The sequence below is a fragment of the Pelobates fuscus genome, chromosome 2, assembly GCF_036172605.1.
Source record: "Pelobates fuscus isolate aPelFus1 chromosome 2, aPelFus1.pri, whole genome shotgun sequence".
In the NCBI taxonomy this organism is placed as follows: domain Eukaryota; kingdom Metazoa; phylum Chordata; class Amphibia; order Anura; family Pelobatidae; genus Pelobates; species Pelobates fuscus.
In genome coordinates, this window is record NC_086318.1 from 448558257 (window position 1) to 448582900 (window position 24644).

Consider the following 24644-nt stretch of genomic DNA (forward strand, 5'->3'; position numbering starts at 1 on the left):
TGCTTCGGTTAGTGGTCCTGCGAGGCCAACACCCCGCCTCACACTCGGAGGCATACACCCCTCGGGCCACTCGTGAGCTAGCCGCCTTGTATTGTATCATAGATAGGGCCTCACCTGTCACTCCCCTTCCTATTTTCTGGTTACTGTCACTGAGAGGCCAACATCCTGCCACAACGCTCGGTGGCCACACAAAATCCCCTCGCGCCAAGCATAGATAGCGCCTCTCAAGCCACTTGGCAACTAGCAGGGCCTCACCAGTCACCAAAAAACACCAAGCCTAATCATTTCGCCTTACAGCTTAGCTAGCAAGCCAGTACAAAACCCCTGGGTACAAATAATAATTGCAGTCTTTATTGTTATTTAAGTATTTCTCAAAAAGATGGTGAAGAATCACCTCTTCCTAGCACCCCGGCTAGAATTGATACACCTTCAAGCAGAGGAGATGTTGCTAGTCCAGCAGCAATCAGATCCTGGACGATCCCACACATTACCACCGACCTAAGGAGGTGACAAATCCCCTACCCTGCCACAGCAAGGAAAGCAGAGTTATTCAAACTCCTCCATACATCAACGGACAACACGGAGGCAGGGGAAGGCCCAGCTACACCAACTCAGGTGACACCCAGCCAATGCTAGCCTCACTCATAAACTCATGAGCCAAAAAAAAAAAAATTGATGAGACTGGCAATCTCGAGTCGGTCACCACAGCCCTCACAAGGCTGGGCCTCACGCTACTGTACAACCAGCACCAACCGAAACTCGGTTACCTGGTACAATCAATTCTTATGACACACAAGATGTTAACCGTGCTCATATGATCTCAGCACATTGGGGAAGCAAGGCATGTATATGTATGATTAAATATCTGTGATGGTCAGATCCAGGGATTCCAGGTAAATCGGGAACTGACCATCCCTTGGTTGGGTTGGCATTTGGAATATGTAGAGATGTTTATTTGTGCAGGTACCCATACAGAAGGGATTTTGTCCCAAACAAATGGACGAGCACTCTCAGGCTCCAGGTACCAGCACCTCTGAACTACCAGAGACAATTGATATGAGTAGTTGTGTTGCATATAGACTGTTGCATATATGTTTAAATGGTTAAGGGGACATGACAAACCATGTGTCCCAATACAACTTACAAATAACGTACTCACCATCTGTACACACCAATGCATTTTCAACACTCCTGACTCATCACCCTTCCAGACTTGTAGTAGATTTACTAAAGCTCTGGAGCTTGAAAGGGCTCCCATACAGGTATCATAAATACACCTTCAAGGAATATAGCATGCCCTCACTTACAGTCAGCACAACAGAACCATTGGCTGTAAACACATAGCCAAGATTTGCAGAGGGGTCTTCCAATCTCCACCATTTACAGCATGGCACCAAACACATTGGTATTGTCACAAGGAAATCTTCCCTTAAACAAAGACTAACCATAGACTTATTGGCACCACACACCTCCGCTACCCCAAGTCTCAACTCCCTCATACCCTCCGAGGAGTTTCCTTACTATACAACATCATTGATCTACCTTTACAGCTATCACTCAAGCATGGGTTGAAGTTTGGTGTTAAGTAAGACCAATATCAACGCAGTAAACGGCTACCATCTACCCTACACACTGGCACTTACATGGCATAAAATGGGCAATCCTTTCCCCGCTCAACTTTCGGGCTACAGATTAGCCTACTATCGATATTCGCAGATACTCTGTGCTGGTTATGATAACATATTCAGAGGCCTTACAGTCATACACTATCTAGAAGACTTCTTGTTGGTCAAATATAACATATTTTTCACTAGAAGCCTCACGGCAGCTTAGTCTGGTTGACCACTTGGGCGTCCCAGTACCCCATAAGAAACAGAAGGCCCAGACACTATCATCACATTACTGGGCATATGACTTGAGTCGGCATCCATACACGCAAGTTACCACAAGACAAATAGGGAACATTCTCAACAACATCAATCACTACCTCCTGCTTAGTACTTACAACTGCAAGGAACTACAATCCCTACCAGGTTCCTTAATTTTGCCATGCCAATCATACCACAAGACCACACTTTCACTTCCAGAGTACTTTCCCCTTTTATCCACACTTCCAACATGACGATCAGAGGATATCCCTAGACACCCCAGCAACAGCAGACCTGCACATGGGGGGGGGGAATTTCTTAACCACTTGGCATGGTAAAAGCATGTTCCTTCCAGGATTGTCTGACACTTTTCCAACCAGATGGTCAGACGCGGCAGCGATCTACCGGGAACGATTGCTTTGGAGCTGTTGGCCATGGCATCCAGGTTTGGAAATTTTTCCACCACCTCAGCCCCTTTGGGGGATCTACCCCATTGTAGCATCTGCTGTGGCATGGGGTAAATCATGGTCAGGGTCATCAATCCGTTGTTACTCAGACAACTAAGCACATGTCATATCATCAACAAACGCCACTACTCATCCATAAGGTCATGATAATTCTGGGGAATTCACTTGGTTGGCAACTTATCACATTTCTTTTACTTTCATGTACCGGGCGGGGGTATACATCCCTGCTGACAATTGTCTCATTTATATTCCAGGCATGTTCATCATACGCTTCCTACAGCCGCCCATACAGTCACGCCCACTCTTTCGTTCCAGAGACAAAATCATGGTTTAGACATACTCATGCAGCATAGCATGCACTATCCCACCTAGCACTTTCATCCCATACTTGTAGAACACATAACACAGCTTTTCACCTGGCTTAAAGAATCTCATTGGAACACGACGTAGCTCAACCTGTGTCATAACATTTCTCCTAGGTTTTGCTTCTTTTTGCCACCTTAAACTTAAACTTAAACTATCTCACACACCATTAATTATATATTTTACAGGCATTCAACAACACAGGATAACCAAAACTACCATAACTTCATGCTATCATACCAGACAAGAATATACTCAGAGGTTTTCAGGAATCCATTCCCCCACATTCCTCTCAGAGATTACCAACAGCCATCCAACTTTTCATCCTTATCGGACCTATTAGATCTACAACCATTCAATTATACTACCAAGTCGGCCATTACCAGCCATGCACATTGCCTTTTATGCCTTTCTCAGGCCAGAGAATCCACTACCATCACCACCACTCAGATAGATCATTGTCTTTAACGATCCCACGTATGTAAACACATATCATTACCTATTGGCTCTACCACATTCCGAAACGAGTGAACACGCACCAACAGTAGAGATAACATACTATCCTACCCACAACAAATGGTGTCCACTTTCGGTCCTAGATTCCTACCTTCAAAATCCTTCCAGGAATTAAATACTGTAATGCATTTAAGGAAATGTCTGGTTAATTTGTATATATTTGTTGACTGTATTAAATCGGATTATTCATTTTTGCCCTCTTTATTTACAGGTCTACCGTATCGTCGGTCTCGGCACACCACAACCGACTTGCTCCCTTTATACTATCCTACGCTTATGCTGGATCCTTACTCCATATACGGCTATTTGCCCCTTACACAAGTATTAAGGCCATTTGGCCTGTATTTGTGGGAGGGTCTTAAATTAATTCACTCCCCTATATAAGGGACACCCCTTACCTGACTCATATCGCTTAAGGTCAGCATTAGAATGACCCTCCCACCCACTCCTCATTTCAACACTTTATCTTTTCTTTCCATTTACTTTAATTTCTTACTCCTTGGTGGGCCCTCTTTATTTACAGGCCTACCGTATCGTCGATCTCGGCACACTACAACCGACTTGCTCCCTTTATACTATCCTACGCTTATGCTGGATCCTTACTCCATATCTGGCTATTTGCCCCTTACACAAATATTATATACATACGTGTGTAATTTTACTCTAAGTGTATTTTTATATTAATAAAAAAATACACTTAGTATGTGTCACATAATCATCCGCACATAAAAATGTGGTTAATGGCATTTACTGTCCTGACAGGAAAAGTTGTGCCGAGCAGCAATCATGCACATGGAAACCTGGTAATTACTTTTGGGGTAAAAATGGCCAATCAGATCCACAGGAGGGTATTTAAACCCGATTCTCCTCTTGCTCATTGCCCTGTCGTGGTTTCATGCCTTTGGTTATCCGAGAGTGCGTTCCTGATCTTGATTTTCTGGTATTTGACTTTGGCTTTGTTTTGACTTCCCTGATATCTGGTATCCTTGACTTTTGGCTTTCTCTCATCGTTGTGTCTGATTCTGTGTCCCTGACCTCGGCAAGTATTTTGACTATTCTTGGAGAAGTTAAGTCCGGCCATTCTAAGGTCCAGTTATACTTAGTCCTAGGTGTGACACAGTACTGCATGCTGGATCAACTTGGAATCCTAACATTACGACATGGCCATAGATCCTGCAGAATTGTGTCAGCACATAGCGGCTTGTGAGAGAAAGCTAGAGGAGAATGATCACCGAATGGATTTTTTAGCACGGTCCTTACTAGGATTTTTTAGCACGCTCCTTAAATTTACAACCTGAGGCTTCTCCGATTATGTCACCGCTGCCTAATGTACCTCCACCTATAGTATATAAGGCACCTACGATCTCCTTATCTCCTCCCCCGCATTTTTTCTGGTAATATCCAGGAATGTAGGGGATTTCTCAATCAAATTGAGTACCACTTTGAGGCCTCACCTGGTTCATTTCCATCAGATAGAGCTAAGATTGGGTATCTGATGAACTAACTTAAAGGTAAGGCCATAACTTGGGCTAATCCATTGTAGGAAAGTAATAGGAGTATCGCTCATTGTTACTAGGAATTCCTGACGGAATTCAAACTGATGTTTGAACCATTAGGCAGGGAGGAAGACGCCTCCACTGCCCTAATGCATATCAAACAAGGGAACCGGTCTATCTCGGATTATGCCATAGAATTTCGTACCTTGGCATCTGAGGTAGACTGGACTAACAACGGATTCATCGCTGCTTTTAAAAAAGGATAATCTGAGAATATTATTGACGAAATTGCTGCCAAAGACCTACCTAAGGGGTTAAATGACTTTCTTACTTATGTGATGCAGATCGATAATAGACTCAGGACCAGGGAAATGGCTAGAAACAGAACTAGAAGTTTGACTAAGTCACTAGCACCTCGATTCTCCAAACCTGTTGTCTCTGGCCTTCCGACGGTGTCTGAACCCGAACCTATGCAGTTAGGGGTTACTGGACTGTCTGAGGCAGAGAAACAGTATAGGAGAAAAGAGGGTATTTGCTTATATTGTGGCAAAAAGGACAGCTGGTAACTTGATTTATATTTTGTTAAGAAACACACTATACCAGTCAAGGAGAGATCTTTACCTGTAGTGGTTGAGGCTATTGATGGGAGGCCCCTATCTCAACCATGGATTACCCATGCATTACGATAGGAGCTTTGCATAAGGAAGACGTTACCTTCCAGATAATCACTTCCCCTTCTTGTCCCATCGTATTAGGGTTCCCTTGGCTCATCAAGCATAACCCTTATATTGACTGGACTAAAGGGGAAATACTGGAATGGGGTAAAGACTGTCAGGAAAACTGCATGTTTCACATTACTAAAAAAGTGGGCATTGTTGCTTTATCTGCTGCTACGTCTCTGACCCCCGAAATCCCCGTACAGTAGTGGGAGGTTAGGGAGGCGTTTAGTAAAAGCCAGACTGATTTTCTTCATCCACGTAGGTCATACGACGGCTCCATTGATCTGTTGCCCGGGGCTATGCCTCCTAAGGGGCGGTATAAGCTCTATCCCCACAAGAAAGTAAGATCATGAATGAGTACATCAAGGAATCGTTAAGAAAAGGCCATATACGTAAATCATCCTCTCCTGCTGGAGCAGGGTTCTTTTTTGTAGCTAAAAAAGATGGAGAATTACGTCCTTGCATTGACTACAGGGCATTAAACAAGATTACTATAAAGAATGCCTATCCCATTCCCCTTATATCCGAATTGTTTGATAGACTCCGGGGTGCTATGATCTTTACCAAACTTGACCTTCGGCGTGCATACGATTTGGTGAGGATTAGGGAGGCTCACGAATGGAAGACGGCATTTAATACTAGGATTGGGCACAGGGGCGGACTGACCGGTCGGGCAGATCGGTCATGGACCGAGGGCCCGAGGCAGTCAGGGGCCCGGCAGCACAGCCATGCTATGGCTGGGGAGATCAGAAAAGCAGGATTTCTGCCATATTACAGTGATATCACTCTGTAAATTACCTCCTCGCCCCTCCCTCACCCGTTTCCCCTCTCTCAGGGAGACCCGCAGCGATCATCCTGTTCATGCTGCCAGGTCTCCTCCTCCTGTGCGGAGCTGTGTGGGAGGAGGAAGAGGCGGGGCCGGGAGGTGACATCACTTCCTGCCCGGCCTGAAGAGAAGAAGCTGCAGCAGCCTGGCAGACAGCGCAGGTAAGTTCCTTATAGAATTTTAGTTTTCATACTCACCTCAGCCCCTCTGTCTCCCTGTACCCACCACATCTCCCTCTGTACCCACCTCAGCCCCTCTGTCTCCCTGTACCCACCACATCTACCTCTGTAACCACCTCAGCCCCTCTGTACCCACCTCAGCCCCCTTTATCCATCTCAGCCCCCCTTTTAACCACCTCAGCCCCCCTGTACCCACCTCAGCCCCCCTGTACCCACCTCAGCCCCCCTGTACCCACCTCAGCCCCTCTGTACCCACCTCAGCCCCTCTGTACCCACCTCAGCCCCTCTGTCTCCCTGTACCCACCACATCTACCTCTGTAACCACCTCAGCCCCTCTGTACCCACCTCAGCCCCCTTTATCCATCTCAGCCCCCCTTTTAACCACCTCAGCCCCCCTGTACCCACCTCAGCCCCCCTGTACCCACCTCAGCCCCCCTGTACCCACCTCAGCCCCTCTGTACCCACCTCAGCCCCTCTGTACCCACCTCAGCCCCTCTGTACCCACCTCAGCCCCTCTGTCTCCTTGTACCCACCACATCTACCTCTGTAACCACCTCAGCCCCCCTTTATCTATCTCAGCACCCCTTTACCCTCCTCATCCCCCCTGTACCCACCTCATCCCTCTGTACCCACCTCATCCCCTCTGTACCCACCACATCTCCCTCTGTACCCACCTCAGCCCCTCTGTCTCCCTGTACCCACCACATCTCCCTCTGTACCCACCTCAGCACCCCTGTACCCACCTCAGCCCCCCTTTTAACCATCTCAGCACCCCTGTACCCACCTCAGCCCCCCTTTTAACCACCTCAGCACCCCTGTACCCACCTCAGCCCCCCTGTACCCACCTCAGCCCCCCTTTATCTATCTCAGCACCCCTTTACCCTCCTCATCCCCCCTGTACCCACCTCATCCCCCTGTACCCACCTCAGGCCCCCCCCTGTACCCACCTCAGACCCCCCATTTAACCACCTCAGCCCCCCCTGTACCCACCTCAGCCCCCCCTTATCGCCCCTCTGTATCCCCCTCAGCCCCCCCTGTACCCATCTCAGACCCCCGCCCTGTACCCATCTCAGACCCCCGCCCTGCACCCATCTCAGACCCCCCCGTACCCATCTCAGACCCCCCCCGTACCCATCTCAGACCCCCCCTACCCACCTCAGCTCTCCTGTACCCACCTCAGCTCTCCTGTACCCACCTCAGACCCCTGTACCAGCCTTAGCCCCCCTGTACCCACCTCAGACCCCCCACCTACCCACTCTCAGCCCCTCTTTATCTCCCTCAGCCCCTCTTTATCCATCTCACCCCCCCTTTATCCATCTCAGACCCCCCTTCTTCCACCTCAGCCCCCCTGTACCCACCTCAGCCCCCCTTCATCCATCTCAGCCCCCCTTCATCCATCTCAGCCCTCCAGTACCTGCCTCAGACCCCCCTGTACCTGCCTCAGACCCCCCTGTACCTGCCTCAGACCCCCCTGTACCTGCCTCAGACCCCCCTGCTCCCACCTCAGCACCCCTCTCTACCCACCTCAGCCCCCTCTCTACCCACCTCAACTCCTCCTCCACACACCACATCTCCCCTTACACCCACCTCAGTTCCCCTGAACTCACCTCAGCCACCATTCCTCCCTAAATATAAAATATGGCTTATACTGCGCCGCAGTATACGCCATATTTTATATTTTCTGTTTCACCAATACACAAGGTTTGGGAATCCTTGTATTGTATACAGCAGCCCCCACTGTTTTTTCACGTTATAGCGAGCGCCTATATACCCTGTTTTTTCTTCACCGTTCCTCCCTACACTCACCCCAGGATCTACCTAATCCCCTATGCACCCACCACAGCCCCTTGTCTACCCGCATCCACCACCCACCATAGTCCCTATCCCTTTCAGTACCCACCACAGCCCTTATGTCCATCCTGCTCTCACCACAGCTCCTATGTCCCCTCCTGCGCTTACCACAACTTCTGTCCAGCCCCGCACCCACCTCAGTCCCCGTGCCTCCCCGCGCCCACCACAGCCCCCATGCCTTCCTGCACCTACTTCAGTATCTACCCCCTATGCACACACTACATAGTAGAGCCCCTATTATCCAAACACGCACACACTACAGCCCCAGTAACCACCAGATGCCTACTACAGATTCTATCCCACACACTGCAACAAAACCAGCCCTGTCCACTCACATACTGCACTGCATATAGCCCCATTAACACACGCAAAAACCCACAAGGAGCCTCACTGTATAGACACAATCCCACATGCAGCCGCCCTACACATACACATCACAAACAGCATACCCATCATTGCAATACTGCACACAGCTTCCATACACACAATTATTACAATCACTTATATAGCGCCAACATATTCTGCAGCGCTGTACGAAAAGGTAAAACAAGAGTAACGATTAATTCACAACACTTTAACATACAGGCACACAACATTACTAGCAGCATCCCCACACATGCAACCCTACAAGTAGACTCCGAACACATGTGACTACTTGTATGGTTGCACATGTGGGGACGCTGCTTGTGATGTCCTCAGCAAAATCAGTGAAAGTGTGTCATTAAATTTGCTTTATTTCTTTATTTTAATTGCTGGGGAGGCACGTCAGCAAGGGTTACTCCATCTAAATACAGTGTTTATTAAAACACTGTTTCTGGTTGGACTAACCACTTAAAAGTAAATCTGGCCATTTTTGGGGGCTCCACAGGTGTGGGAGTCAGGGCTGTGTGGCTCTCACACAGCCATTCTGTGTGCTGGCCAGCCTACACATAATATATGTGTGAAAGCAGCAGAAAGAAGGGGGAGTAGAGTAGTAGGGGACCAAGAAACCTTATACCAGGACCAGGAGGGGGGGCCCTCGATCACCCACTGCCCGAGGGCCCTGTGAGTGGTCAGTCCGCCCCTGATTGGGCACTATGAGTCCCTTGTCATGCCCTTCGGATTATGCAATGCTCTGGCCGTGTTTCAGGATTTTATTAACGATGTACTCAGGGACTATAGCTATTCATTTGTTCTAGTTTACCTGGATGATATCTTTATTTATTCCCCAGACCTCCAGACTCCTAATGAACATGTTAAACCAGTATTACAAACATTCCTTGATAATGGACTTTATTGTAATCTTGAGAAATGCATATTTGATCAGCATGAGGTTCAGTTTATGGGTTATAATATTTCTGCCTCTGGTTTCCAAATGGATCTTCGCAAACTAGAGGCCGTTCTACACTGGCCGTTACCCAATGGGTTAAAAGCCATACAGAGGTTTATTGGTTTCTCTCACTATTATAGGAGATTCATGGTTTCTCTTCGAAAATACCCCCCCATCACCAATATGACACGCAAGGGGACTAAAGAGACTTTTGAGCTTCTTAAGCAAATGTTCGTATCTGCTGACATATTAAGACATCCTGACAATAGTAAATATTTCCAACTTGAGGTTGACGCCTCCGAGACAGGGGTCGGGGCTGCTCTTTCTCAGAGAGATTGTCAGGATGACCCTTTGCATCCTTGTGGTTACTTCTCCAGAAAGTTGTCTCCTGCCGAGTGTAACTATGACATTGGTAATAGAGAACTGTTAGCCATCATACCAGCGCTTAAGGAATGGCAACATATTTTGGAGGGTTCCAAGGATCCCATTCTGATTATTACTGATCACAAGAACCTGGCATATATTGGGGATGCCAAACGACTGTCTTCTAAACAAGCTAGATGGTCATTATTTTTGTCTCGCTTTAACTTCATTATCACCTACAGACCCGGTTCTAAGAATGTTAAAGCTGACGTCCCCTTTGCTCTGTGCTATCATGGCAGCTCAGCCCCAGGCACCTTGCAACAAACCTCAAGATAAATTGTTTATTCCATTGCCTGACAGGATAGAGGTGCTTGAATGTATTACATGACAATGTGACCGCTGGGCATCCATCCGGGTATTAATAAAACTGTATCCGCCATTTCCAGGTCATTTTGGTGGGAGTCACTCAGGAGGGATATGATTATGTAGAAGCTTTCTCTGTCTGTGCAGTTTTGAAGGTTCCTCATAAACTTCTGTGTGGATTGTTACAGCCACTTTCTATACCCAATATCCCATGGTCTCATTTATTGATGGATTTCATTGTTGAACTGCCTACTTCCAGTGGGTATACTACCATCCTCATGGTAGTTGACCGTTTTTCCAAAATGGCGCACTTTACTCTACTTAAAAAATTGCCATGATCTCAGGACCTGGTGCACATATTTATACGCGATATTGTCAGGCTACATGGTATTCCTCAATATCTTTTGTCTGACAGGGGTTCCCAATTTGTGTCACAGTTCTGGAGGGCATTCAATAAACAGTTGGGCATTGAATTTTAATTTTCCTCTGCTTACCATCCCCATACTAATGGTACGACTGAAAGAGCTAACCAATCACTTGAGCTGTATTTACGTTGCTTTGTGAATAGTACACAGTCTGGGCTGAATTATTGCCCTGGGCCGAATTTGCAAGGAATAACGCTACCCATGACTCTTCTAGGCATAGTCTGTTTTTTGTCAATACGGGTCGTCATCCTGCTGCTCTCCCTGCTGTGTTTTCTGATACGGCTATCCCTACTCTTGATAATCACCTTACCTCTATTCGTGATACCTGGACTAAGGTTCACTCCGCTCTTGAAACTGCAGCTGCTCGCTTTAAGTTTCATGCGGATAAACGGCGGCGGGCCAATACAGTTTACCAGGTGGGTGATCGGGTTTGGTTAATCTCACGCAACATCAGGTTGAAGGTTACCAGCATGAAGTTTGCTTCTAGGTTCCTTGGTCCTTTTTGTGTGGTTAGGAGAACCATCCTGTTTCTTATGCTCTGGCCCTTCCAGCGTCCTAATACTTTTCATATGTCCTTGCTGAAAACCGCTTGTTTGCAATTGGTACACAAGTCCGGTTGTTCCCCCTTCTCCTTTGGTTGTTTCTGGACAGGAGGAGTGTGAAGTCTCCTCCATCATTGATTCCAGGTTTTCTCGTGTTCCTTATAGTATTTGGTTGATTGGAGGGGGTATGGGCCTGCTGACCGTTCTTGGGTTTCAGCTTCTGATATCCATACTGGCCGTAAAATTTGTTATTTTCACGCCAAGTTTCCTCTCAAACCTGGCACTGCCTGCCCTGTGGGCGGTCTTTAGGTGGGGGGTAATGTCATGTATTCATCCACACATAAAAATGTGGTTAATGGCATTTACCGTCCTGACAGGAAAAGTTGTGCCGAGCAGCAATCATGCACATGGAAACCTGGTAATTGCTTTTGGGGTCAAAGACTGGTTACGGTGAATCGGATCCACAGGAGGGGTATTTAAACCCAGCTCTCCTCTTGCTTAGTGCCCTGTCGTGGTTTCATCCTAAAGGTTATCCGAGAGTGCGTTCCTGATCTTGATTTTCTGGTATTTGACTTTGGCTTTGTTTTGACTTCCCTGATATCTGGTATCCTTGACTTTTGGCTTTCCCTCATCTTGTGTCTGATTCTGTGTCCCTGACCTCGGCAAGTATTTTGACTATTCTTGGATACGTTAAGTCCGGCCATTCTAAGGTCCGGTTATACTTTATCCTTAGTGACACAGTTCTGTGTGCTGGGTCAACTTGTAATCCTGACAGTATGAGATATATATATATTTATTATTATTTTTTCATTTTTTTTTAGAAAAAAAATAACTTTTTTTTCACCAGCAGGGGGACTGCCTGTCAGTTCAGGCATTCCCCTTTGGTGGCAGCACTGTGGACACCTATTGCGGCCATGTAAGCGCTCACATGGCTCCTGGGGGTCCTAAATGGCATTTTTTATTTAAATATAAAAATAAATTAAATTTTTTTATTTTTTATTTTAACTGAGTGCCTCCACCCCTCGAGGCACTCAGTATAGGCAGAGCATCGGAAGCCTGCCTGATGACTTCCGATGCTCTGCCTCACTGCCGGGCTCCATGCTGAGCAACCCGGAAGTGATCTCTCCGGGGGCAGCGATCACCCGGTGCTCTCCGGCAGCCAGTCAGTGAGGGGGGGGGGGGGTATTGCAGTGATGCCTCGACATCGAGGCATCGCTGCATTACCATTAGAGCTGCTGGAAGCGATCATGATCGCTTCCAGCGCTCTAATTCCTGATACGTCCAAGGTCACTAAGGGGTTAATATAAGTTAATAGTCTGAGGTCACTAAGGGGTTAATATAAGTTAAAAACTCAAGGGCACTGGCTTTCAAACCATCCCAGATGATAATGACATTGTCTATATATCTCCTCCAGAGCACCATGTTTCCAGTCCAGCCATACTTAACCCAGATACGGCTCTTTCCCATATTGCCATAAAGATGTTGGCATAGCTAGGTGCAAACCTAGTGCCCATTACAATGCCACACATTTAAAAAAAGAATGCATTATAAACTCTCCTTGATAAAGTTGAGTTGACAAAACCGGCCTGAGTAAACACAGAGGAGCCTTTCAGACCTTATCTATTATTGACTACACTCTCACCCAGTTAGGAGCTCTCCCATTGTTTCCAGGAACTGGACTAGTTTCTGATTGCAAGAGAGACCGTTGGAGACAACCACTCACTGTACTTGGTAACTGGGACCTGTTTCTGGGCTCATATTGCCACTTGTGTGGCATATGTCTGTAAATGCAATATATTTTAACTTCATCATTTTGTTTTAGGGTGTTGTCCTATGTTTGCTGCTTTTTTCCAGTTTTAAGCTATTAAACAATATTCGGATTGTATCACTGCAATATTCACTGCTGCTCTTCGTATTGCAAGTGTAGCAGGAAGGCTTCCACTATTTCAACATGAGAATTGTAGGCTATTTAATGTTTGCTGTGTGTTCCACTTCTGGGATATAATATTTATATTGGCATATTCCCTTAGGACAGTGTCTTTCGACTTATTTTTTTTTTTTTTTTTAATTCTTTATTTTTGTAGTGCAGAATAAAAATAACACATTTTTGTCATGCCACATCAGCCAACAACCGTAGATTCACAGTACATAGCTTATACTTAGTGATGCAGTGAGGGAATCATGCACATTTTTTTTTTTTTTTTAACAGGTATAGCAACAAGTATAGAGGCTTGCTTAGAATATGTTGTAGGATTTCAGGCATTATAAAGACATTTCGTGTGAGATATATAGGATTACGATTTGCTGAAAACGACACCTGTGTTACATTTTCCTATACATTGATAAGTTGGTGCTATTTATGCCATACGATACACAAGAGTGGCAAAGGAGTGTCATTCTATTTTAAGATAGGTAAACTAGAGTAGTTATAACATGCTTTAACCTTTAGTTAGCTTATGGGTGATACATATGTTAGCAGAGGCTGTGCGGACTATGAGATGCCCCCCAGGTGGTTCGTTATCCACAGGTATGAGTCCCTTAATAACAATGAAAACAGGGAGAGAGAGACTGATGGAAAACAGATGAGTGCAAGAGTACCCCAATTTACTGCCAGTGCAGGGCAGCACAAAAACAGCACACTATAACTGACCAGGTTGGAGGCATAGCAGTCGTGGGAGTTCATCTGGTAAGGAATTTTGGGTTCTTTGCATAGCAATAAGTCCCCTTTTTGAGTTGCCTCATCCGATGCCGTTTTGGGGGTGAATACGTGCTCCTCGCCATTCAGAGTCCTCTTGCTGACGAAAAGTCTCTGCTCAGGAGATGCCATGCGTAGCCGGTGCCGTTTGGAGCCTGTGGTGTGTATATATCTGACAGCCATGGGTTTGGCGTACCAGGGTGCCCAGTCTGCCGCTATTCGATGGGTGCTGTTCACCAGGCTGGTATTCTGCTGGGTGTTTGCAGCATGTGATACACTCCTCGGCAACAGGGGTTGATGTGGTTGCTAGATTGCTGCTTCACCACGTGTCGGTAGGCCCCGCGGCGTGGTAGTGGTTGCCGGCAGCTTGCGAGTCAGTGGGTCGTCCTGTGCTTTGTCCGGAGGAGGACGAGGGCCTCCTAGATTCCAGCCATAGCGGAGGTGAGTATCATGTTTGGATGCGATGGTGAATGCGAGCTTTGTGCCATCGCCATTTTGATTGCAGTGTTTGGGATGCGGGTCTTTGCGGCCCAGGTGCTTCGTGGTGCTCAGATCCTTGGGGTGAGGACCGGGATCACGCCCCCGGTCCAAGGGGGGGGGGGGTTCGGGGCCAGTTCCCCGCAGGTCCGACTCATGGCTGAGCGCTGATCGGCAGTCAGTGGGGCAGCGGCCGTCCACCCCTCTCACCGCTTGATTAGGCCTTGAGGTGCCGATGAGGAACCCTCCTCCTGGGGACTGAAGCCCGTTCGGCCAGCCTCACCCTAGATCCAGGGCTCTCTGCCTGCTGGGGGCCACCGGTGCTGGACGGTTTTCTGCCCTTAATTGCCGTTTTGGTGGCAATTTGGGCCTAGCTTGCAGGAGCTGGTGTCGAGTGCGACCGTCCAGCTCGGCGGTCCGGCCCCGCCCCGTGTCTTTCGACTTACACCCATTGTCCACACTACTCTATTGATTTTGTATGTGATAATGTTTATGTATTTATTTATAAAATATTTTACCAGGAATAGGGGCTAGCCCTGAGTGGAAATAAAGAATTGCGTGTTAGTTCCATTGGGTCCTGCCTGTGTGTTACTGTAATACTATGAGTGGGTCTGTGTTACTGTAATGGTATTAGTTTGTCTGTGTGTGTTACTGTAATGGTATGAGTGGGTCTGTGTTACTGTAATGGTATGAGTGGGTCTGTGTGTGTTACTGTAATGGTATGAGTGTGTCTGTGTTACTGTGATGCTATGAGTGTGTGTGTTACTGTGATGCTATGAGTGTGTCTGTGTGTTACTGTAATGCTATGAGTGTGTGTGTTACTGTAATGCTATGAGTGTGTCTGTGTGTGTTACTGTGATGCTATGAGTGTGTCTGTGTGTGTTACTGTGATGCTATGAGTGTGTGTGTGTGTGTGTGTGTGTGTTACTGTGATGCTATGAGTGTGTCTGTGTGTGTTACTGTAATTCTATGAGTGTGTCTGTGTGTTTTATTGGGAGGCTATCTCACAGATTTTGAAAATCATTTGATATGCAGATTAATTCATGTTTTAAATTCTAGATAAACCTCACCACATACTGGAAGATTCACTCACTGCACCCCCTGTCAACTCACACTTACCTGCAAACTCCTTCCTCGTCGCAATGTCCGTGATAAATATCGCAGTGCTCACTGCACTCGTCAGCTGAGGAAAAATACACATTAATTAAATGACATTAAATAAATCTGATAAATATCCATTTAAGATTTTGTGTTTCAATGTCAGCCTTTCCAAACATTCAATAATCCATCTTGTACTGTATTTAGTACATTTAGTGTCTGTTTAATTATTATAGCTGGGAGTCATTGACTTTATTGTTGCTTCAGGTTTTAAATTCCCTCTCCTGATGTATTTTGTTAACTTGTCCTGGCCTTGGAGTGATTTCCATTCACTAATAAGCAATAATCTAGTAACAGAGTACTGTTCCTTGTTAATGATCTTGGGGCAATTTAGCGTAACTTGACATAAGATAACTAAGCTGTCATAATAAGTGTGAGCTCACCTTGAGCAGACGTCTGACAAATGAACAGGATCCAACACAAGGCAGGAAGCAGAAGCTGAGGCCAGCAGAGCATGATCAGCACGGCGGGGTCTATGGGACATAAAATAAATTCTTCCACCCATTGTATACAATGTACCCTGCATATAATATACCTCACTCACACATACACTACACCCTGCATACAATATACCTCACTCACACATACACTACACCCTGCATATAATATACCTCACTCACACATACACTGCACCCTGCATACAATATACCTCACACACTACACCTGCATATAATATACCTCACTCACACATACACTACACCCTCAATACAATATACCTCACACTACACCCTGCATACAATATACCTCACTCACACACACACATACCCTGCATACAATATACCTCACACACACACATACCCTGCATACAATATACCTCACACACTACACTATACCTCACTCACACATACACTACACCCTGCATACAATATACTTCACACACACCACGCCCTGCATACACTATACCTCACTCACACATACACTACACCCTGCATACAATATACCTCACACACTACACCCTGCATACAATATACCTCACTCACATATACACTACACCCTGCATACAATATACCTCACACACCATACCCTGCATACACTATACCTCACTCACACATACATTACACCCTGCATACAATATAACTCGCACACTACACCCTGCATACAATATACCTCGCTCACATATACACTACACCCTGCATACACTATACCTCACTCACATATACACTACACCCTGCATACAATATACCTCACACACACCACGCCCTGCATACACTATACCTCACTCACACATACACTACACCCTGCATACAATAAACCTCATATACACTACACCCTGCATACAATATACCTCACATACACCATGCCCTGCATACACTATACCTCACTCACACATACACTACACCCTGCATACAATAAACCTCATATACACTACACCCTGCATACAATATACCTCACATACACCATGCCCTGCATACACTATACCTCACTCACACATACACTACACCCTGCATATAATATACCTCACTCACTACACCCTGCATACAATATACCTTACACACACTACACCCTGCATACAATATACCTTACACACACTACACCCTGCATACAATATACCTCACACACTACGCCCTGCATACAATATACCTCACACACACTACGCCCTGCATACAATATACCTCACACACACTACGCCCTGCATACAATATACCTTACACACACTACGCCCTGCATACAATATACCTCACACACTACGCCCTGCATACAATATACCTCACACACTACGCCCTGCATACAATATACCTCACACACTACGCCCTGCATACAATATACCTCACACACACTACGTCCTGCATACAATATACCTCACACACACTACGTCCTGCATACAATATACCTCACACACACTACGTCCTGCATACAATATACCTTACACACACTACACCCTTCATACAATATACCTTACACACACTACATCCTGCATACAATATACCTTACACACACTACGCCCTGCATACAATATACCTCACACACACTACGCCCTGCATACAATATACCTCACACACACTACGCCCTGCATACAATATACCTCACACACACTACGCCCTGCATACAATATACCTCACACACACTACGCCCTGCATACAATATACCTCACACACTACGCCCTGCATACAATATACCTCACACACTACGCCCTGCATACAATATACCTCACACACACTACGCCCTGCATACAATATACCTCACACACACTACGTCCTGCATACAATATACCTCACACACACTACGTCCTGCATACAATATACCTCACACACACTACGTCCTGCATACAATATACCTCACACACACTACGTCCTGCATACAATATACCTCACACACACTACACCCTTCATACAATATACCTCACACACACTACGCCCTGCATACAATATACCTCACACACACTACGCCCTGCATACAATATACCTTACACACACTGCGCCCTGCATACAATATACCTTACACACACTACGCCCTGCATACAATATACCTCACACACACTACGCCCTGCATACAATATACCTTACACACACTACGCCCTACATACAATATAACTATAACAAACATGGAGTTAGTGCAAACCGTTCTTGAAACGTGTACCTCACAAAAACTCCAAAAGTAAACCAACACAAAAATATATACCCCCAAAGGATAGAGGATGTTAAAGGAAAAGACAAACTGAAAATCCGGATGGATATAAATACAATGTGGAATTTAATAATAAAGAGGCTAAATATGGTGAAATACGTTGTGTGGTCACCAGAGACTCCAGGAGGTAGAGATCATTCAATAAAATGGGCCTGTCTCCCCTCAGGGGTGTATCAAGATGGCTGATATCTTCCAGGACTTTAACCCTCTCTGATACTGAATTTCACTTTCCTTCCTCACCGCACTCAACAATCCGTTTCATCTATTTTCTCTTCAAATGATCTGCAATTTTGCTGGGGAATTCAATGCTCTAAACACAAGAGAAAAGAGTTTTTATAGTTTTTTTCAATTGTAGAGAATTGCTGACAGAATTGCAGATCATTTGAAGAGAAAATAGATGAAACGGATTGTTGAGTGCGGTGAGGAAGGAAAGTGAAATTCAGTATCAGAGAGGGTTAAAGTCCTGGAAGATATCAGCCAGGGGTGTTCGTGTTCTAAGTCAATAACGAGGGGGACCACAGAAGTTCTGTTTGGTTCCCGAACAGGGGAATACGGTAGTGTTTGGAAAAATTTATAATATTTTATGTATTTTACTGTAACTGAGACATAATTGAGTTATCAAAATTCCCAGCTCAATTATCTCTCAGACCCAGAGACTCTTGGGGAAAACCCCTGTAAAATTGCTTTAGAGACCCCATACTATGGGGCTGTGCATAAAAAGCCGTGTGTGGGTTAATAAAAATCAGTTGACTCCCAGAACTGTGTGTTGCCCAGTGACTTGGGGAATGGACTAAATTTACTAACCAGTGCTACCCATCCAGCTCCAGAGGATTCCAGCGGAGATATTTAGTCTCCGCATTGCAGCTCCCCTACACACACAATGTATAAACTACATCAAACATTTGCTGAGCCATCTTACACACTGCACCAAATATGTTACACACGTTGCTCCCATTAAATGAACCACACACAATGCACACAACACACGCATCATACACACTGTAACCAACACACCACTGGAACCCAAAACACATGCAACACGTACACGATGCACATTTCACACACAACACCAAGCACATGCATGTTACATGCACAGTACCCCTGGTTCATATTTGTATGAACTCTTACCTTCTTTGGGGGGCACAGTCTGAGTCTACCTGGTTATGAATGTCCGTTCATGTCACGCTGAGCAATCACCTCCATGATCATCCCAAGGCCAGAGAAAGAATTATATTCACCTGCTGAGATACCATCTACATGTTACACCTTGATGTAGAGAGCAAGCTCTTTAGTACAGAATGCATATCTATCCATCCATCCATCCATCTATCCCCGGATTACAGGTGACAACCCTATGAGTGGCTTTTGGAAGCTTATGGGCTGCTGACAGTGGTTTTCCATAGAGAGATCGCCTATTTTTACCCCAGTTTTGCCATTTGGATTACATTATATTCAATTCACGTGTAGCCAATAGAATCCTGTGTTGCTCTTGAGAACAATACCTGGATCCTTTTATTACCAGGGATTATTAATATTATTACCGACATATTTAGCAGCGCTGTGCATTCTGGGAAAATAGCCAGTACAGTATACACAACGCAATACAGATCTAGCATTTACACCAAATACTGAGCAAAATGGACCGTGAGCTTACACTCTAAAGCGGGGGTATCCAAAAAGTAGATCCCCAGATGTTTTAAGACAACCGCTTGCAGGTTGCTTTGTCATTCTGAAGGCATGCAGAGCATCATGGGAGTTGTAGTTTTACAAAATGCTCTAAAGATTACGAAAGGGACTTGGGGCAGGTTTGAAGGTAACATTGCACACATTGCTAAAATGTGACGAGGTTGAGGAGGTAATTGGGGACGATGATAAGGAATGATATAAAGGAAGCTGACTGGGAGATATTGCATGGACTGGATGGGATGGAGTTAGGAGAAACCCTTTAGGTAACGGTATGTAATTATGGGAAAGGGGGAGCAATAAACATGTTTTAAAATGCACAACAGATTCTATGTCCCCAAAAGTGATTAATCCCACGTAAAATACTAACAGACTGCAAATAAGCAATAAAAACGACATGAATATTGCATTGAAAAACAATGGGAAAATATAGCCACCTTCAAACTCCCGACAGACTTCATTTCCCATAATACACTTACATCCATTATTCTGGCAAAGCATCAGGGGTAGAACCAAAGGCTACCTACCTGACTGAACTAACCTGTAATCTTCTGCCACTAGATGGTGCTATTGTGAACCCCTTTCTGTAATTGTAATCTTTTTGCCACTAGATGGCACTGTTGAAACCTATTTGCTCCCATTAATGAGGGCATTCTATGCATGAATATTTTAATGAAGTGATTTTGGGACTCTGTTGTAATAGCTGCTGTGCCCAGACGGCTGTCACTCAGCCACTTGGGGTTTTTCTGGCAGAAATCGAGTGAGTTATTGAATGTATATGGCATGTGCTGCCTGCATGCATAGTATACAGAGTGTGAATCGTGCCACATGCGCAGCATTGGGTAAAAGTCATCAGGTTTGATGTGTACCCTGGAGGAGAATCGGTCACTGGCCCAGGGCCAGAATAAAGGGGGTTGCTTTATTTTGTTTTAAGGGGACAAGTAGTCTAAACAACAAAAGGAACACATTTCATTAAAATATCATTTATTCTATTTTTTTTAAAAAATTTGAGCGTATTCTTTAATGTTACGTGTATCTATAATTGTCATTCCAGCTGGGCATGATGGGAGTTTGATTCAATAGAGCTGCCGTGTCAGGGAATAATTATGCCAACTTTAAACTGCAGTAAAGAAAATCGAGTTTATTAACCATTAATTATCATTTTATAGCTAAAAGCTTTTTTGACAATTGCTAGCTCCAGTGTTTGGCCAGCAGGGGGCATCACATGATGTAGTTTGTGAAGAGCAAGTCTGAATATAAACTGAAACACAAACCTTACTTACACAAGTGTTTTATCTTTGGGAGGATTTCAGGCTATAGCGACCAATTACCCCAAATAAAGAGAGTGCACGACTCATCGAGACAGCTTCAATGACTTACTCTTGAATGGGTTCGCTGGGCCGCAAAGTGCTTACTGGAGGCAGTGGGGTACCAAGCACTGTCACACTATCCTGTCCATAAATAGCTCATTCACGTCAGGTAACGCTGCTCGATGCCGCACTGGAATGACCCCATTGTAACTAGACCCCACTTTAATACGAGATCCATATGAGCATGTCTCTGCCGGAGCTGCCAAGCAGTCTCTGGGTCCGAGGTTACAGGCTCACTATACAGTCAGTTAAATAAGCCTTTTAGAGACCAACATTATCAAATCACTTAATCGAACACGGAGTACGACCAGGGATAACATCCACCGATCGTTAACTCCAGTCCAGCAGGGCCATCCATAATGTCTTACTCAGGGCCCAAACACGTACAAGACACAACATGAGCAGAGTGTCTCTGGACAAATGCTGCGTATTAAAACCACCCTTTAGGAAGAATTCCCAATGTCACTGCGCGATGTCCTGAGCTTCGACTTGGCAGGAATTCTCTACCCATAGCTCAGGATCCTAAGAAACAACTTTTTTTGTCCAAATCGTCTCCCATCAGGAATATTCTACTCAGTGACTGAGGAGGTGAACAAATCCCACGGCCTACGCCATCTACCTGAACATAACATGGGAGGATGTGCTGAAAGGCTGGGCCTTTACTGTCACCACGCAGGAGGCTCTGAATGGAAACCAAATGGAGGGAGACTTTACGCAATGACCGGGAGACATTACGCAATGACCGGGAGACATTACGCAATGACCGGGAGACATTACGCAATGACCGGGAGACATTACGCAATGACCGGGAGACATTACGCAATGACCGGGAGACATTACGCAATGACCGGGAGACATTACGCAATGACCGGGAGACATTCCGCAATGACCGGGAGACATTCCGCAATGACCGGGAGACTTTACGCAATGACCGGGAGACTTTACGCAATGACCGGGAGACATTACGCAATGACCGGGAGACATTACGCAATGACCGGGAGACATTACGCAATGACCGGGAGACTTTACGCAATGACCGGGAGACTTTACGCAATGACCGGGAGACTTTACGCAATGACCGGGAGACTTTACGCAATGACCGGGAGACATTACGCAATGACCGGGAGACATTACGCAATGACCGGGAGACATTAAGCAATGTCCATGAGAGCGAGACATACTTTATCCATTGTGAGAAAGGGGTCAGAATGAACCAATAAGCGTAGACCGGGGCAGTTGGGGGGCTTGCAGGGCGCAGGTCAGGGAAGGGGGAAGAATGCACAGTGGGGGCAGTTAAAAAGGAACAGGGCATTAAACAGAGAGATGGGTGGCCAACATGGAGAGCTGGCAATAAGCAAGATTAATTAAAGAGATATCCATCGAGCACTGTGGTCCTGCAATGAAGACCCCTTACTCTGAGGACAGTAACTCTTAGCCAGGTCATGGCAATTTCTGTCTAACTCTATCTGCGACATTTAAAGATGTGCTTTAAGGATGACGTAACGACCTTAAAGTGTCAATCAGCCTATGTCCACCTTTTTGACGCATCAGTTCTGCGCAGGTGAGTGTATTTTAGATTTTACTCCTCGGCACACCTCACGCCTGTAAGCACTTTTATAGCAGTTACTGGGGTGTAAGTTCTTCTTTAACTACTGGCTTAGATTTAAAACCTCGGACTCATGCCAAGATGGCAGGATTAAGGGGCCGAAATCAAACTAAGGGACTTTCCCCAGAATTCTGTGACACTTGGCACATACCTAGGAATTCAATTGATCAGTACTATGTCTCTGGACAGTTTGATATTTGTATCTGCCTCTCTCACCATCTTTCTGCCTCTGTTGGTTTCCCTCACTCTATCATTCTGAGTGTCTGGATGAAAACATGCCCTATCCTATCTCTAATGGGCAGCGTAATATAATATTTAAGAGACGTGAGACTTGTTTGTCCGAGGGCTCTTATACAAGCCAAGCAAAAGGAGCACTCTGAGATAATTCAATACATGGGAAGCCTTTATTAACAATTTTCGTAACGCTGTACATGGGTGGACTAACAGACATGTAACCAGACGAGTTGAACGCACAGGAACAGAGGAATTGAGTGTCCTCCTCAATAAGCTTACATGTTAGAGGGAGTGGGGTGTTTCCCACCTTGAAGCTGTAGAGTTAATTTATTGAACGGGAAAAGGCTGGATATCAATCGCCCTAGCCACCTGGGGTAAGGGGGTTCCGCAGTGGCATGTCTTGCATATTTATTTAGAACCACCAACTGCCCCTTATGGGTAGGGTTCGCTCCCCACATTTATTATATAATTCAAGCCTATTAGCTTAGATGGGGACCTTGGGTTCCCCTTGGCTATATAGTAAGAGCCCCCACACAATGCCAATGGGTGAGGCCGGGGGGGGGGGGGGGGGGGGAGGCCCATTTAGTAAGAAGTCCCAAACTGCTGTCCATGGGTGGGGGCAGGGTGGTGGACCGTGATCAGATCGACCAAGTTCTATCTATGAAAATTTCAGTCAACCATTTTAACAGGATTTTGTCCAACCAGACAAAATTGTGTGTTTAGTGAATTACCCTGTGTAGAGCCTCCTTGCAAACTGTGCTGATCTATCTGTCTGTTTCTCTGCTCAACGTCTCAGTCTTACAAGGTTATTTACAAAAGTGAACAATGTCCAGAATTTAAATTAAATTTCAAATATAGCCCATCTTGAAGCATAGCATACAGGGATATTTTCAAATTCAGCTATTTTTGTCTGAAATTTGAAATCTACTTTGAATTCCTAGCAATGCTCAGTTTTTAGTAAATCTCCCTATAACTGTGTTCTTTCCCTAAGACCAGATCACCCGTTGTTCCTACATCCTGTTGTTGAGTACAGTGTCTGCCAGTCGTGTCTCTTGGCTCCCAGCTTGACTAACTGGCACCATGGTGATTATGTATAAAAAGTGGACACCACTGCAGCATGTCACCGAGGGCCCTGGATGAGTGGGCCCCTGCCTGTGCCTAAATCTACGGCTCTGCATGTGTGGGTTCATCTATGAGCCGGCAGGGAGATCAATAGATCCTGTGTGTCTCCTGGGGCCTAGTATCATTAATTGACACAATGTGTCTCCTTGCACCCAGTATCATTAAAGGACACAATGTGTCTCCTGGCATCTGGTATCCTTAAAGGGACACCATAGTCACCTGAACAACTTCAGCTTAATGAGGTTGTCCAGGTGAGAACTATAGCTCCCTGCAGACTTTCTCATGTAAACACTGTATGTTCTGAGAAAATACAGCGTTTACATCGAAAGCTAGGAACACCTCCCGTTGCAGTCACTCAGAGTGAACCAGAGGGACTTTGGAGTTGAT

General features: G+C 45.6%; 2 protein-coding genes across 5 annotated transcripts in view; both read right to left on the reverse strand.

Moving 5' to 3' along the window:
• LRRC73 (leucine rich repeat containing 73) overlaps window positions 1-24644 on the reverse strand; it is a 347986-nt gene that overhangs the window by 109705 nt on the left and 213637 nt on the right. The gene's annotated exons all lie outside the window — the stretch shown is intronic.
• DLK2 (delta like non-canonical Notch ligand 2) overlaps window positions 1-24644 on the reverse strand; it is a 75907-nt gene that overhangs the window by 35158 nt on the left and 16105 nt on the right. The window contains exons 1-4 of one of the 4 annotated variants that reach the window (XM_063444174.1): window positions 21209-22044; window positions 19371-19483; window positions 16001-16090; window positions 15579-15642 (exon numbers count right to left, since the gene is read on the reverse strand). In XM_063444174.1, the coding sequence (XP_063300244.1) occupies window positions 15579-15642; window positions 16001-16073 (137 nt within the window). In that variant the 5' untranslated portion in view covers window positions 16074-16090; window positions 19371-19483; window positions 21209-22044. Of the gene's footprint in view, window positions 1-15578; window positions 15643-16000; window positions 16091-19370; window positions 19551-21208; window positions 22045-24644 lie in introns of those variants that run through there. The other 3 variants (XM_063444175.1, XM_063444171.1, XM_063444173.1) reach the window with 3 other exon arrangements.